The sequence below is a fragment of the Poromitra crassiceps genome (genome assembly GCF_964638095.1).
Source record: "Poromitra crassiceps genome assembly, chromosome: 1".
Taxonomy (NCBI): domain Eukaryota; kingdom Metazoa; phylum Chordata; class Actinopteri; order Beryciformes; family Melamphaidae; genus Poromitra; species Poromitra crassiceps.
In genome coordinates this window covers 35,012,082-35,028,381 of record NC_139623.1, presented here as the reverse complement: position 1 = coordinate 35,028,381, position 16,300 = coordinate 35,012,082, and the positions used below count along the sequence as shown (strand labels likewise).

Sequence of the window (16,300 nt, the reverse complement as noted above, 5' to 3'; positions counted from 1 at the left end):
CGCGTTCGTATTTTCCCATACAATGAGGCAATCAAGTAAACTAAACTTAAAGCTATAGCGTTAGCCGAGTAAGCTACATGAGGGCAAGTGGTGGACTGGATATAATACAGCATGGAAGTTTATTTGGAGTCTTGGACTGCAGCGATCGCATCAACGGCAGCAGAAACCGTAAGTTCGCTCCTTTTATAGCGTTTTATAGCGTTTATAGCGTCGGGTGCATGGCGGGCGCGGATCTATAGCTCAGTGGATCACCAGCTCAGTGGCCTTGTGGTCTGAGTGTCCGCCCTGAGACTGGGAGGTCGTGAGTTCGATCCCCGGCCGAGTCATACCAAAGACTATAAAAATGGGACCCATTGCCTCCCTGCTTGGCACTCAGCATCAAAGGGTTGGAATTGGGGGGTTAAATCACCATGTGATTCCCGAGCGCGGCGCACGCTGCTGCTCACCGCTCCCCCAGGGGATGGGTCAAATGCGGAGAACAAATTTCACACATTGTGTGACAATCATTGGGACTTTACCTTTACTTTACCTTTACTATAAATAGTATGAAATAGTTTGCGCGGATTTATGGTGGGCGGACGGTTCATGCATACACGCGGATTAGGATGGCATAAAAGCTCATCCGCGCATCTCTACTACTTACCCATGGTAGAAGCACAAAAATCAAGGGAAAATGACCAAATCAAAAGCAAGTCAACGACAGACTATATTGTTTGTGTGTTGTGCTCTTTACATCCACCCCATTGTACACACAGTATCGCGCGATCTCGTAAATCCCGCGCGATCTTGCATCCAGCTGCCAGGCAGCGCCCGGAAGCGCTCCGCTTCTGAAACGTGTGTGGTGGGACATGCCGCCGTGTGGAGGACGGAGCAAAGCCACACACACACATACACAAAACACCCCTTGGAGAAGTGTGGGAACGCCGTTCCCCGCGTTACACCAGCACTACACCTATGGATGTCACCCATTGGTTTGTGGACTCCCGTTTTGAAACCTCTAGTTTGGCGTTTTGAGCATCGCCGTCTTTCCTGTTTTTTGCCAGACAGAGCCGCAGCGCTGCTTGCTATTGGTCTGTGATGGGCAAGATGCACAATCACTGGACAGGCCACCTGTCAATCACACCCCACAACATATCTCAGCATCAGCATATATCTATTTGACCATAGTCTCGCAGTAGCCAGCCGTAGTGCTATCTATTTGATCTGTTTTTATGACCTGGCTGTGTTATCTGTCCTTGTATGTCTTTTCAATCTCTTGTGGCATCTGATTTTTCTGGAATATGTGACCAACCCAATTGCCAACCAGTGGGCTGTGACATTTTGAGTGAGCTTGAAACGTCACGGGTAAAATAAATTTACTTAAATGGGAGCTACAGTGTGCGGACTCATTCTTTTTGCACTGCTGTTTTCGTTTGGTCCAGCACCTCCTTTTTAGAAGACCGTACTTTGGGATGTGCGAGTCTCCTTCACCATTTTGTATCTCTTTTAAACACCAGAAATTAGGTTAGACGCTGGGTTTGTCCATGTGAGTCTAATTTTACTATCATGCTGTATTTGAGAAGACTTGAAACTAATGATTGAGACCATAAACTCATTAGGAAACTGTTTACTGAGGCCATATACAGTAATAAATCAAGTGAGAAGTAGTGCTGCACGATTAATCGAATCGCGATGTCAGCATGTGTGATTACATCAAAAGGGTACGATTATTTTAAAAGAAATGTCTGTTTGTGTTTGTGAGTGGGTGTTGTGTGTGTGTGTGTGTGTGTGAGAGAGAGCGAGAGAGAGAGAGAGCGTGACAGATGACCATTCAGTCACTGTTCAGACTGGTCACATGACTACCTGGCAGCTCCCCAGTCTAGTCTCTCCGCAGACTCAAATATTACATTGAATCGCTGTGCTCCGGATACTACTTAGAACTTTCCCGCAGACGAAGTTGGCTGTATCAGCTATCGTAAAAACACAGATGGCCAGGGTTTAGAGGAGGAAGATCACCCAACATGTAGCTAAAACATGCAGGCGAAGAGAGGACCCAATACTTCCAGCATGATTGCACAAATGCGGGAGCACCACAAAAGCACTATTTGATATTATGATTAAGTTTTAGTTTTACATCAAATTGATTAGATGAAGTAAATCGTTTACATTTAGAAGTAAGAATAGTATTGCAACGTCTTGGAAGAGCACGGAGGCACCGACAGTTGAACAGTGGTTTAAAAGTCTTTCCAATGTTCTTGCCATGGAAAAATTGACTTATGCCGTCAAAGGGAAAATGCAAAACTTCTTTAAAATATGGGGACGATTTATAGATTATCTAGAAAGTCGCACACCAGGAAATGTAATTGCTATGTAAGAATTGCTTGATTAATTTAATTTAATTGATTTTGGTTCTATTTTATAATTTTTTGTGTGTTTCGTTTTTGTTTCGTTTTTATATTCTTCTGTCTGTGTATTTACATGTACATGTTGTCTTTATATCATTATATGTTGTACAAAAATGGAAAACCCAATAAATATATTTGCAAAAAAAAAAAAAGTAAGAATAGTACTATAATATTACCAAAGCACACACATACTGTATTTGCAACAGTAACTGTAATTACAGATGTAGGTTACATTAACATGTCTTAATTTTTTTCTCAGCCCACAATTCAGCAAATTGTTATTTAAAAATAAAATACATTCTGTTCAATGGCAAAAAATATATATTTTCTTATTTTTATTTTATGCCAGATTTTACATACCGTGAAACTGTGGTATTTTTGTCCAAGGTTATCATACCATCAAAAACCCATACCGGTACATCCCTATACCATTTGTTAATTATATCAAAATCGAAAATCGCAATATTGTCCACAATAATCACAATGGCACCTTTTCCCCAAATCGTTCAGCACTAGTGAGAAGTAGGGTAATTTCCCCATAGACTCCTACGGTGGCTGCCTGGTGACATCAAGATATTTTTTATTATTGCGTGGCCACGCATTAGTATCTCATGGTAACTCGTAGCCACGACTTAATTATCTCGTTCCCACGCATTAGTATCTTGTGGCCATGAGATACTAATGCGTGGGAACGAGATAAGTAAGTCGTGGCCACGACTTACAAATGCGTGGCCACGACTTACTAATGTGTGGCCACGAGATAATTAAGGCGTGGGAACAAGATATTAATTATCTCGTGGCCACGCATTAGTAAGTCGTGGTCACGACTTAATTATCTCGTTACCACGCATTAGTATCTTGTGGCCATGAGATACTATTGCATGGCCACGCAATAATAAAAATATCTTGATGTCACCAGGTAGCCACCTAGACAATCAGACTTCTTTTTGACATAGGGTCTGTGTCCACCTAGCGTCTTTTCATCCGCTCCGGCGTCTATTTTCAGTTGTTTCCAATGGGGGGAGAGCGTATGCGGGTGCACATGGACGTCTAGACAAAGTGCGCAGCGCCCAGCGTCTATTTTCAGAGCGCTCCGGCGTCTTTGTGCGCCCGACTCCCAGCGCTCCCAGCTGAAAATATTTTAACTTTTCAGAAAGACGCTGGTGTCGGGTGCTCCTTTTCTGGCAACTAATCATATGGAAAAACTATCGCAACAGAGACAGGATGGCTCAATTGTGGGAGCAGATTGGCTAGACACTTAATATTTCTGGTGAGTGTTGTGCTTACTGCTTTTAATAACGTAGCCTACCTGTGTTGTTAGCTTGCTAGCTGTCAGCTATCAAGCTACTACCACACTGAACTAACGTTATTTTCAGACTGCTTCCTTGTATATTGTGCGCTGGGATCAGCGCTCACCAGCGCACTCCCAGCGTTTAACAGTTGGAAAAAGACGCTAGGTGGACACAGGCCCATAGATTGTATAAACGAGTGAGATATGTACAGCTGTTATGAAGGGAGAAATTAGCAGTTTTTTGAAGCAGGCTGTAAACATGTTTATTTATGCTGTCAAGTTGTACATTTGAACATGGGGGTCGATGGGGAATGACTCGTTTTTGTATTGGCCTCTGTGATCTGCAGCTCTCTGCGCGCGCGCGTGTGTTTGTGTGTGTGTGTGTGTGTGTGTGTGTGTGTCCTCTCCCCATGTCCTCTCGGAAAACAGCCCCATAAACACACTCTCTCCCTCTCTCTCTCTCTCTCTCTCTCTCTCAAATTAATTTTCAAATGTGCTTTATTGGCATGAATGTCTCATGAACAATATTGCCAAAGCATCAAGAATGAATGAAACAAAATAACATGCACGATTCTCTCTTCTCTTTTCTTCTCTCTCTCTCTGTGTAAAACTAAAAGCACTCATCTGTTTTCTTTGCCTTTCTTTATTATACATTCCTGTTTGTTCTGACTCTTTTTGTACCTGCATACCTGCCTTCCTGCAACAGACACACACACACACACACACACACACACACACACACACACACACACACACACACACACACACACACACAGAACACAGAACACAGATGTGGTTGGAGACACAGGAACAGGAGTGTGTGTTTGTGCGTGCGTGTGTGTGTGTGTGTGTGTTTGTGAGACTCTGTCCTTGGCAGAGAGCCAGTTTGTAGTTAGTTTGGGACTACTCATAGTGTTCTGGCTCAGACCCAATTAGTCTCTCTCTCTCTCTCTCTCTCTCTCTCTCTGTCTCTCTCTCTCTCTCTCTCTCTCTCTCCACACAATACATGCAAAACTCCAAACAACAGTTCATACATTAATTCAGCATTAAGATGATAAATTATTCGGCTTGGAAAGTACATAATCATCAGTATCTCTAATAGTTATTAACTGTTTGCTTTGAAAACACACATACAACAGTTGCACATACTGTAACAGCAATATCTACAATAACATGAACGCATTCTAACTTGAGAACATGTAGTTATAAAAACCATTCAGTGAGTGCAAACTGTATCTAGTGGTGTTGGAGAAAAATATAAGTTCCATTGGCATTTCCCAATAAGCTATAATTGCATACACATAATTATTCTCCCCTTTGCTCTGGCCCATTGGCCCATGACATCTCACCCATATAGAATAGCAGAGGACTTCTCCTCTTTGCTGAGACCTTGGTCAGTGCATCATGTTCCAATAACAATTGATACAGACAGGGGCCTGCACGACGCACACACATACATTTCCATGAGATCATCCCATTCCTCTCCCCTCCTCTCTGCTCCTCTTCCTTTACAGTATAAAGCGTATGTCAAATTGTGACATCGCGTCTGAATATTTGACTCTGTACATTAATCAGACATGTGTACATTGAGATTCAAGCCCTCTGACAATATACATATTGCAGAGATAGTATGGTAATAAATATACTTTTATGATGCATCTTCCTAGACTCATGGCTTCAATTCATTTGGTAGATAAGCTGTTATAAATTATCACATTTAGCGGATGTATAGAATTTTATTCTCTATCAAGTGGTCATAACCATCGTGTCTCTGTCTTTCTCTCTTTCAAGATTCAATTAATCTGCTTTATTGACATGTCACAATTAGGGATGTCAACCGATAACCGTTAAGCAATATCCCACCATTTAAACTTTAACCGAATAATACGATCAGTTAATCAGTTTAAAAAAAAAAACATTTCCCCCAAGTAATAAAAAAAAAAGGTTTGTTGCATGGTAGAAGAAAAATAAGCTATACAATATATTTCTTAAATAACTCATGCAGGTGACGTGCTGTGTATACTATCTTCACATTTAATTGTCATCCTCTTCAATTAAGTCTCCGACCGCACAGCATATTGAGCGTTGTCTCTTCGGGAAGGGGGGGATGGGCGCAGGGAATAACATGATCATCCCACGTGCTATGTACAGGTGAAAATAATTGGCTGGCAACTGCACATGTATCGGAGGAAGCATGTGCTAGTCTACAGCTCTCCCCAGATCGGCAGAGGGGGTGGATCAACGACCAGGACAGGAGGGGGAATTGGCCAAGTACAATTGGGGAGAAGAAAAAAACTTGACTGAAAAGTGACAGTCAGTGTTATTGGCAATAATATATAACTCTGTGTGTGTGTGTGTGTGTCTCTCTCTCTCTCTCTCTCTCTCTCTCTCTCTCTCTCTCTCACCACACACACACACACACACACACACGCATACGCTTTATACTGTAAAGGAAGAGGAGCAGAGAGGAGGGGAGAGGAATGGGATGATCTCATGGAAATGTGTGTGCGTCGTGCAGGCCCCTGTCTGTATCAATTGTTGTTGGAACATGATGCACTGACCAAGGTCTCAGCAAAGAGGAGAAGTCCTCTGCTATTCTATATGGGTGAGATGTCATGGGCCAATGGGCCAGAGCAAAGGGGAGAATAATTATGTGTATGCAATTATAGCTTATTGGGAAATGCCAATGGAACTTATATTTTTCTCCAACAATCCACCCAATTGTTATGTTCATCAACTATAACAATAATAATTACAAAATTTAAGTGCACTATTCAATATAATGCTTGTATCTGTACTTAATTGTGGGCCAGGTTTTTTTTTTGAAAACATAGGAACCATTAAACACTTGAAAACAACACAGTGCAGCGCAGTCTCAGCTCATATCACAGCATCTCCATTATCTATTGGGAAGAGAAAACAAATCTTAGTGATACAATAACAATATTACGTCACCACTGCGGCTATAATATATAGGAGTGGGCCTACTAATCTTAACTCTATATGGTTCAATGCAAATAGTCTAATTAATATCACTATATATATTTTGCATTGAACTTAATATTCAGTGTGTTCCAAATCACACTTAAATCTTTTCCACTTTTGTAAAAGAAGCTTCTTATATACATGTATGTATATATATAATTTTTCCAGTTTCACTTTATTCAACGCTTGAGTCCTTCGGACCTTCCTCTAAAAGGAATCATGTTAAGTAAAATATTTTCAAAGTATTCACAACAACAACAATATTTATCATCATGTGATGACTCTAGTTCATTCATTTATTTGTTTGTTCCTGGTGCTGTTGTTGTAATTGTTGTTAAAACTATTTAATAGCCCAACTCCATCGCAGTGGTTTAATTTCTTTTTGGGAACTATTTTATTCTATTTCTAGTTTACTTTAATATTGGTTTGTTTGGAATATATAACTGAAACTTTCTAAAATGCAAAACATTCATAACATTGATTAATCATATTCATTAAAACATAATCACAGTATCATATAACTGATTATTCTTAAAATGACACTTTAAAACACTTAATTTTATTTAATATTGAAAATAGAAAGAATTTTCTTTACTCTACAAAAACTAGGTCAAGTAGACCTCTTGAACTGTGGATCAAAGTACTCAAAGTACAGATTTGTGCTGGTGTGAAGGTTTTTCTGTGATGTACAACCTGTAACTGTAAACATTAGATTTCACAATGTGCCTGTATTTTAGACAAAATAATTTCTTGTATTTTATTAGTACAACAAGTACGCACGTATGGCAGATAATGTTTGAGATACTCTGTGAGTACATATTCAATTGTTTACTTTATAATTTGTTTGCAATGAACCTCATAAACAAGATGACTCCTGAGTGGGCATTCACAGCTTACAGCGTGGCAATGAATTGACCTTGTGGACTTGTGGCAATGTGCAATGGGGCGGAGGGCGACCCCAGAAGGTGCTGTGAGTGAGGGCTTTACATGGGGGGGCGGGCTAGACCCCAGGCAGTTCACTTGAGTGATTTTGGGGATGGCAAGACCCCACTAGATAAAACAGTGAGGGCCAACATTGTTCACATACTCCAAACGCAAACTCAGGACTGTCTGTCCTCAGAGGCCATTGTCTTATTTATAGATAGGCTACTTTTGAAAACATCTCCAGCGTACTTTAGTGTAAATTTTGCTTATGTGTAAATCATACCAAAAGTTAAATGTTGGTATGCACATTTTATAATAATATTTCTCATCCACCCAATTGGTGGTTCATAAATGTATATTTTTCCTGTTTAAGAAAACACTTCAGGTTCAGATTATCTCACACAGGAACTCTTCACCCATCACCACACATTCTATTATGATTTATTTTCAAAATAATAATCAACAGTCTATTTATTACTAATTGGTTGATTCAAATTTGCTTACTGCATTTCTATTGATTCATAACAAACAAAAAACATTCAATCACTTTGGTCTCTCAGGGTGTGTTAACACAATCAGCCTGGAGATGTCGCCATAGACTAGCTTGGTGTCGTATTCCAAATTGTTTTCGCTAGGCTAATGTTTTGGCTAAGTTGTTTTGGCTATGCTTAACCTTGTTGGAAAACTGACTGTTCCAAGGGAACATAAACAAATTATTTCATTTCAGCCTTTTATATTCCAAAACATTTTTTCTTTTTTTTCTGTCCTACACATGTTGATCTGATCACAGCATCTGTGTGCTCAAAGGTTTGGGGATTGAACCTGGGGCTTGTTTCGACATTCAATTGCATAATGACCACTTTCCCTGCAGTTGTAGCATTTCCGGTTGCCTTTATAACGGGGGCGTTTTCGAGGCACATGCAGAGTGAAATTAGGGTGTATGCGTACTGGCATGTGGTCAGCTGATCCAGAATGCTGAACCATCTGATCTGGCAAATGATTTGAGTCTGTTTGTATGTTCACAGGTATCTGCTTGGCCATATTTAAAACACTTTGTTCGGTACCTGTCTCAAATCTCCCGTCTCTACATAGGTCTGACAGAGCTGCTATAGTCTGATCAAAATCTGCTGTGTTCCAATCTTTTGCAGATATCTTGTAGGCAGTTGTGATCTCGGGACGTAAACAATTCATGAGTATTTGTACAGCTAACAAATTTTGCTGATCCACTCCAACAGAATTGTCCCACGTCATTTGAAACCGCTGTATGAAATGAAAAGTGTCTTCCTTCAAACCTTGTATACAGGAAATGACTTTACTATAATCTACTGAGTCTCTGGCTGACCTTTTGATCGATTCCAGACATATTTCTCTTATCCAATCATCCCTGGAATAATTTTCTCCTGTTGTTGCTGCTATCCAATTTTCATTCCCATCTCCCGCTGGAAACGAGAAATTTTTGTGTACACTTTTCCACTCCAGATTGTAAGCCAGTGACAACAATTGTCTCACATCCGGAATCAAGCAGTCATACAAACTTATCATTTGAGCTAGCCAGCTATGGAAAGCAATGGGTCTTTTTAAAAGGATCTGGACTGTCCTTAAGCATGCTTCGTGCTTCCTGGGGGGTCCATGGTTTGAGAATGGCTGTATTATCACACATTATCTTGGGGGCAATTAGATGAGGATGGTCAGGTTTATCAGTGAGTGACTCTGTGCTGCTAGTGTGAATTTGTTCTTCATCAAGGTTAGACTGTATCGCATGTTTAGGGTCAATTTGGTCTGAATCCCTTTTCTCAGAGTCAATTTTTGTCATATCTGGCATGGGAGCCTTATTTTTGTCCATGTCAGAGCAAGGCACTCTCGTTGCGTTGCCTTGGGGAAGCTGATGATGCCTATCAGCAACATGCTCTTATGCATTCTGTCACATAAGACTCTGACCATTGGAGATTGGGTGACTGTCTGGCTGCAATTTTCATGTATCCAATCTTATCTTTATCAAAAGATCCTCCTACAGGCCAGAGGCCTCTAGTACCTTTATTAAGATCGTGCATGAAAGGTATCACATAATTTTCTCCTAGTTTTAAACGTACTATGTCAGCACATGAGCCAGGTGGTATGGGAGGGATGTTTTTCTTTTCATGCTGTCTAAGAATGTCTCTCGCCCACAGACGTTCCGCTTTTCGTAGTTTCCAAGGTTCTGGCTGCCCACTCTCTGACCTATTATCACTCATTTTTACAGGTCTCAGAGAGGGAATCAAACCATTTTTACAGTATGAGACAGGAAAAGAGAGAGAGAGCTGCTTATCTCAATTGTCTTTTTGGGGCTGTGCTCTATGAAAATTGTCAACACTGCTGGTGTACGCATTTGTCTCTCTCTCTCGTAAAACACTCCACTTTGTTGCTTAAGCAAAGCACTGATTTAACTAGTTTACTGTGAATGTCCCATTTTATATAAATCTCTCATTTATTCACATTCAAAACACTTTATATTTCAGTCTTGCATTACGCACCAAGGGTATTAAAATTGCTTACTTCATTGAGAGAGAGAGAGAGAGAGAGAGACAGCTACTGTTTTTGTTTATCACTTACTTGTGATCTTGATCTGTGTCCGTGTGTGTGTAAAGTAATTTTCAACACCTTAGCTTTTAGTCGATGTGGGGTGGTGACAGAGGGACGGTTCTTCTCCTGTTGACCAGTTCCGTCTGTGTGTGGGGTATCTGGAACTACAAATTTTGGTGACAGATCAATTTGTTCAAGGGACATAATTGATTCTGTATTTTGGGGGTGGTTAAAATACACTTTTTGCAAACTTCCCATTCAATTTTTTCTTTAACATAGGCTTCTTAAGAAATTGTTCTGTTTTACAGTCCAATATGAAATAGCTGCTTATTTTTGGTTGTTTGTTTGTTACATGTTGTTTGTTACACATTGTGGGAATCTCAAAAACATATCAACCATATTGCTTGTCACAGATTTCTTCCCCTTCTCGCTCTCGGTGTTATGGGGCTACACCCCGCCGAGTGAGTTTTTGTTATGGGGCTCTGGCTGATACAACTATGATTGCTTCCCAGTCTCGCTCGGTGCTCAATATCTCTGGCCGATCCTAGCCAGCGCGCCACGGGGCTACACCCCGCCGAGTGAGTGGTAGGTTATGGGGAGATCTAAGAAAAGGAGCACACAGCTACCTGGTTTAGGCGCACACAGCTTACCTATTTTAGCACACAGCTTCTCTATTTGAGCACACAGCTTCAATCATAGAGTTATCTATTTACAATTATATACAATGTCATTTTGCCACACCCACAATATGCAAACATTTCAGATTCTTTTAAATATCAGATGACAGCTCAGTAATGAATTATTAAATTAATTCAGACTTACCCGCTCTGTCATAGATATCCTGTTCGTGACGCCAACTGATAGAGAATAAAATTCTATACATCCGCTAAATGTAATAATTTATAACAACTTATCTACCAAATGAATTGAAGCCATGAGTCTAGGAAGATGTATCATAAAAGTATATTTATTACCATACTATCTCTGCAATATGTATATTGTCAGAGGGCTTGAATCTCAATGTACACATGTCTGATTAATGTACAGAGTCAAATATTCAGACGCGATGTCACAATTTGACATACGCTTTATACTGTAAAGGAAGAGGAGCAGAGAGGAGGCGAGAGGAATGGGATGATCTCATGGAAATGTGTGTGCGTCGTGCAGGCCCCTGTCTGTATCAATTGTTATTGGAACATGATGCACTGACCAAGGTCTCAGCAAAGAGGAGAAGTCCTCTGCTATTCTATATGGGTGAGATGTCATGGGCCAATGGGCCAGAGCAAAGGGGAGAATAATTATGTGTATGCAATTATAGCTTATTGGGAAATGCCAATGGAACTTATATTTTTCTCCAACAGTGTGTGTGAGTGAGTGAGAGAGAGAGAGAGAGAGAGAGAGAGAGAGAGAGATGAGAGAGAGAGAGAGAGAGAGAGAGAGAGAGAGAGAGAGAGCCTGGGATCCAGTGTGTGTGTGAGTGAGAGAGAGAGAGAGAGAGAGAGAGAGAGAGAGAGAGAGAGAGAGAGAGAGAGAGAGAGAGAGAGAGAGAGAGAGAGAGAGAGAGAGAGAGAGAGAGAGAGAGCCTGGGATCCAGTTTACTGGCAGGAAACAGGAAGAGAGAGAGAGAGAGAGAGAGAGAGAGAGAGAGAGAGAGAGAGAGAGAGAGAGAGAGAGAGCCTGGGATCCAGTGTGTGTGTGAGTGAGAGAGAGAGAGAGAGAGAGAGAGAGAGAGAGAGCCTGGGATCCAGTTTACTGGCAGGAAACAGGAAGTTTCCTCTTGACTCTCACCTTGGGCCGATCCTCTGATTGACTCATTACTGGACGTACAGAAACCACAGCTGTTAATTCATACTGTGTTCTCCCTAATAAAGTCATGTTTAAAATCCTCTACTTTTATTAATAATGTGTGTCTGATATAGTTTTTCCAGAAAAAAAAGGTAAAGACCCCCTAAAGTCAAAAATGTTTTTGTTCTTGTACCTATAGTTGGATGTTTGAGCTTCACTGTGCAGAATGATGTTTGCGCAGAGTTTGACACTAGAAAGCTGTTTCCACAATTGTCTGCTGAAAGTGGAAAGTTTCTCTGTGCTCACTGAAAAGGCGATTTTCAATGATCATGATTTGTGACAACACGAATACTAGAGCCAATCCTTGTCCAGTATTCAGCAGTTAAAGCCCTCGTTTGTATGCTATGATCTAGATAACGATGATTGGTTGCTTTGGGATTTTTAATGAGGCAGAAGGAAGGAGGGGAAGTCATTTTAAGGATCCATGTACAGTAACACCACAACATTTTATAGAAAGCTTGGTCATTGGTCAAGGATGAATTGATTAACTTTCCACACCCACATGCCAAAATGGGGTGTGGTAATGGGTGTGGCCAATTACAAAAAGGAGGTTAAGTTCCAAATGGATTCACATAACACCATGAAACGTTGTAGAAAGCTTGGTGGAGTGTCCTCTGATTTCTGCTGTCAATGAAGGGTGGAACAAGATGAAACATAGCTGTGTGTGTGTGTGTGTGTGTGTGTGTGTGTGTGTGTGTGTGTGTGTGTGTGTGTGTGTGTGTGTGTGTGTGTGTGTGTGCGCGTGCGTGCGTGCATGGGTGCGCGCGCCGTGCATGCCATTGACTGTCTATATATGGACGTAGCCTACCGTTGTTTTTTGCGAGGCGGCACGAGACGAGGGGTTTCGTACATTTCATTCAAAATGCTTATTATGTTTCCTCTATGTGGGGTTCACTAGACAGGCGACCTGTCAATCACCCCAAACACATAGTGTTTTCTATCGTCTATTTTACTCTAAACGGGTGAGTTATATAAAGATTTGGCCACCGTACAGTTGTTATGGAAGGTGAAATTAGCTACTGTATATAGGCCAAAACAGTGTTTTGGTCCTGGCTGCAAACATGCTTGATCCTGTTACAAAGTGGGGCATTTTAACATTGGGGTGAACGGGAACGACTCCCTTTTGGGTCCAGCCTCAAGTGGCCATTTGAGGAACTACAGCTTTCAGTATCACTTCCGCGGCTTCCTCTCCCAAACCCCGAGCTAGCCCACTGGTGCGTGCATGTGTGTGTGTGTGTGTGTGTGTGTGTGTGTGTGTCTGAGGTTAATGTGACGTGTTGTTTGTGTGTGTGTATGTGCATGTGTGTGTGTTCATGCTTATATGTGTGTGTGTTCAAGCTGAAGTTAATGTGACATTGTGTCTCAGGTGCGTAACCTGTGCTACATGGTAACGCGGCGGGAGAAGATGAAACACACGCTGTGCGACCTCCAGGAGAAGATCTTCCACCTGCAGATACAACTACTGGAACAGGACATGGCTGGAGGTAAAACACTGTGTCTGTGTGTGTGTTTCAACCACTGAGCTATATTAAATATGGAGACTGCAACTCCACCTCCTCCCACTATACTCTTTTGAGGCCAAAACTAGTGGACCAGATTCTGCGCAGTAGCTCCGTTAATTGTGTGAGGTCCCCGCCCCTCTGAACTTTTTTATGTAGCTGCTGGCTCTAGCTTTGCACACAGTGCGTACTGTGTTTATATACAGTTAATCCTCTAGCTCTGTAAATATGGCACTTTAAGTTCTAAGTTTGTCTCGCCAAAAGTAACCATATAGATTCCCACTATGAGGTCAGTTGATCAAAATGACGCCTGTATGGAAATCTGATGCTTGTTGTCGGAGATCAGGAAGAACCGGGGGCCAGCCGGTCGTCTCAGCTCCTAGCAGCCAGACTCTGGGCTGCTCGAGGTGGGCAGCTTAACATCGTCATACGGGGGAAATTATCCAATGAACTGATCTTTGCAGCTCTGTGTTGATTAGCTAATGTTTCCATGACATTTTGTTTAATGGTATGATTTATTTTCTTTTGAAACACATGTTGGTTTAACAGATGAAATATAACCAAAGCTTTAGGCTACGTTGTTTATTGGGCAGGGCCCAGCGCTGCCTCTGAGTTTGAGGCTAACAAAATGGGCTAAGTAACGTTAGCCAGGCTGCCTGGTCTCTTCTGTATATCCTTACAACAGCTACGAGGAGAGGAGCTTGTGAACAACAATCCCACAGTCAAAGCACTTTCCTGAGATATCCATATAAAAACTCTCCTCATGCTTTACCCAAAACCTCCAGTGTCTGTTTGTGAATTCAAAGGCTAACAGCTAATCCGTTAGCTGATGGCTGGTTGTGTGCTAGCAACTTGTGTGGACCTCATGTTGTAACGTTAAGAAACACATTTCCTGGCATATGCAGGCAGTTGGACAACCCGGTAAGCAGGACGGAGGCGGAGGCAGGACTTAGAGAGCTGAGATGGTGTCCATGTCCATCTTTCTTTTATGTCGATGGTTTCAACAGCCTGAAGTGAGTCCTTTCTGGTAGTTGAGAAGCCTTTCCTTTCCTCTTTAAGTGGTGTTTGTAGTTTTAATAGTACTACAGTAGTAGTGGTAGTAGTCATGGGAGAAGTAGTGAAGCTGCAGTACAGTAACATAGGTGCTCAAAATATATGAATAGTGTGTGTATGTATGTATATATATATATATATATACTAACTTTTCCATGATATAATTTTTTTTAAAGGATCTGTGTGTGTGTTTATATATATATATATATATATATATATATATATATATATATATATATATATATATATATATATATATATATATAGTCCTTTTCAAGAAGAATGTGAAACTAATCGCAGCCCTTCACCCACCCCAGCCTGCAGCCCACCCACACTCTGTGGGTGTCCCCCCCCCCCCCCCCAAAAAAAAAACCCAACAACTACAACACAAAAACAACAACAACAACAACAACAACAACAACAAAAGCATACAATTTGTGGAAAGCCCCGCTGGTGGAAGAGCATAACAGTTACATTCTTGACCTTGCTGAGTGGATGGCAGTTTGGGAAATGGTCTTTCATCTATTGCTTGCAGCAGGCCACACTTGACACCTGCACAGCAAAGAACAATGGGACAATAGGTGGGCCAGACGTGCGACACATGCCATCCATGTTAGATGGAGCTCTATTTCCTGTCCATTCAGCTGACCTCAGAGCAGCTTCTCTGTGAGCACAAGGAGCACAAGAAGGCCACAGCCAAACACAGTGTGTGTATGTGCTGCTCTCTTGGCTAGGCGTCTGTTCAGAAAGAGGCCAGTAGTTGGTAACCTGACGCTGCCAGATGGGTGGTTTTGTTTGATTCGTCACGTGATCTGATCAAGATCTTGTGAGAATCCAGCTGGCTTGCAAGGTTAATTAATTGGACCACCAAGTTAAATAAAAGTTAAATAAATAATAGTGGTGTATGGTGAGAAATATGGTTGTATGGTGAGAAGATTGCATCTGTTTTGTTTTTTTTCTATTTTGGTCCATAGACCGTCCATTCCAAATGTAGATTCTTTGAAGTTTTTAGTTCCTCGGAACTTATATGGATAAAACAACATGATAATTTTACCTGGAAACAAGAGACAGCACTTGTCAGTGGCGGTCATGGAAATCGTAAACTGTAGTTGCCATGGTAATGATGGTGAACTCTTTTCTTTTTCCTACTAATCATGAGCCCCTTCTAAACATGCAGGGAAATCCAGTTTATTACCAGCTGCTAGCCGGTCGGCCTGCATGTTTAGAAACAATTATCCGCCTCATGCGCACTCCCGCCAGTGCGGATCATTACCATCTGAGTCCCTATTACAGGATCCGCATCATTGGCAAAATGGCTGTTGTTTAACACCGGCAGCTCATGTTCTGGATCATGTATGTCTGAGTGGGCGGGTGGTTAAATGGCACTTTACAGACCATTAATGTCCCTTTGCTATTTAATAATTTCATGAATGGACGTAGTTACGTGGCTGGATTATTTGGAAGAGAGCCAAATTAGGTGAGTAAACAAGTAAAAGTTGAATCATTTCTTTCCCCCCCCATCTGCCAGTTTGAAAATGCAACAAGGAGATGATAGCCTATACTTACTGCATTAGGCTATTGGGTGATAAGTGCCCGCTAACGTTTACGTAGCCTATTAATTAATTAATTAATCGTTCGCGCAATCGCTTATATCAATGAATTAAACGAGCAAACTCACAGTTTCCTCAAGTGCTGCAAACGGCTTGAATGGTTTCTTTTCCTACTGACCTGTCTGTCTTGTTGTAGGCCGATGTGAAAAT

General features: G+C 41.4%; 1 protein-coding gene across 1 annotated transcript in view; it reads left to right on the top strand.

Annotated features, from left to right (window-relative positions):
- The window catches only part of jade2 (jade family PHD finger 2), a 557,810-nt gene that overhangs the window by 455,412 nt on the left and 86,098 nt on the right, over positions 1–16,300 (top strand). Inside the window, exon 12 of the mRNA XM_083635683.1 lies at positions 13,355–13,472. Within this exon, the coding sequence (XP_083491809.1) occupies positions 13,355–13,472 (118 nt within the window). The remainder of the gene's footprint in view (positions 1–13,354; positions 13,473–16,300) is intronic.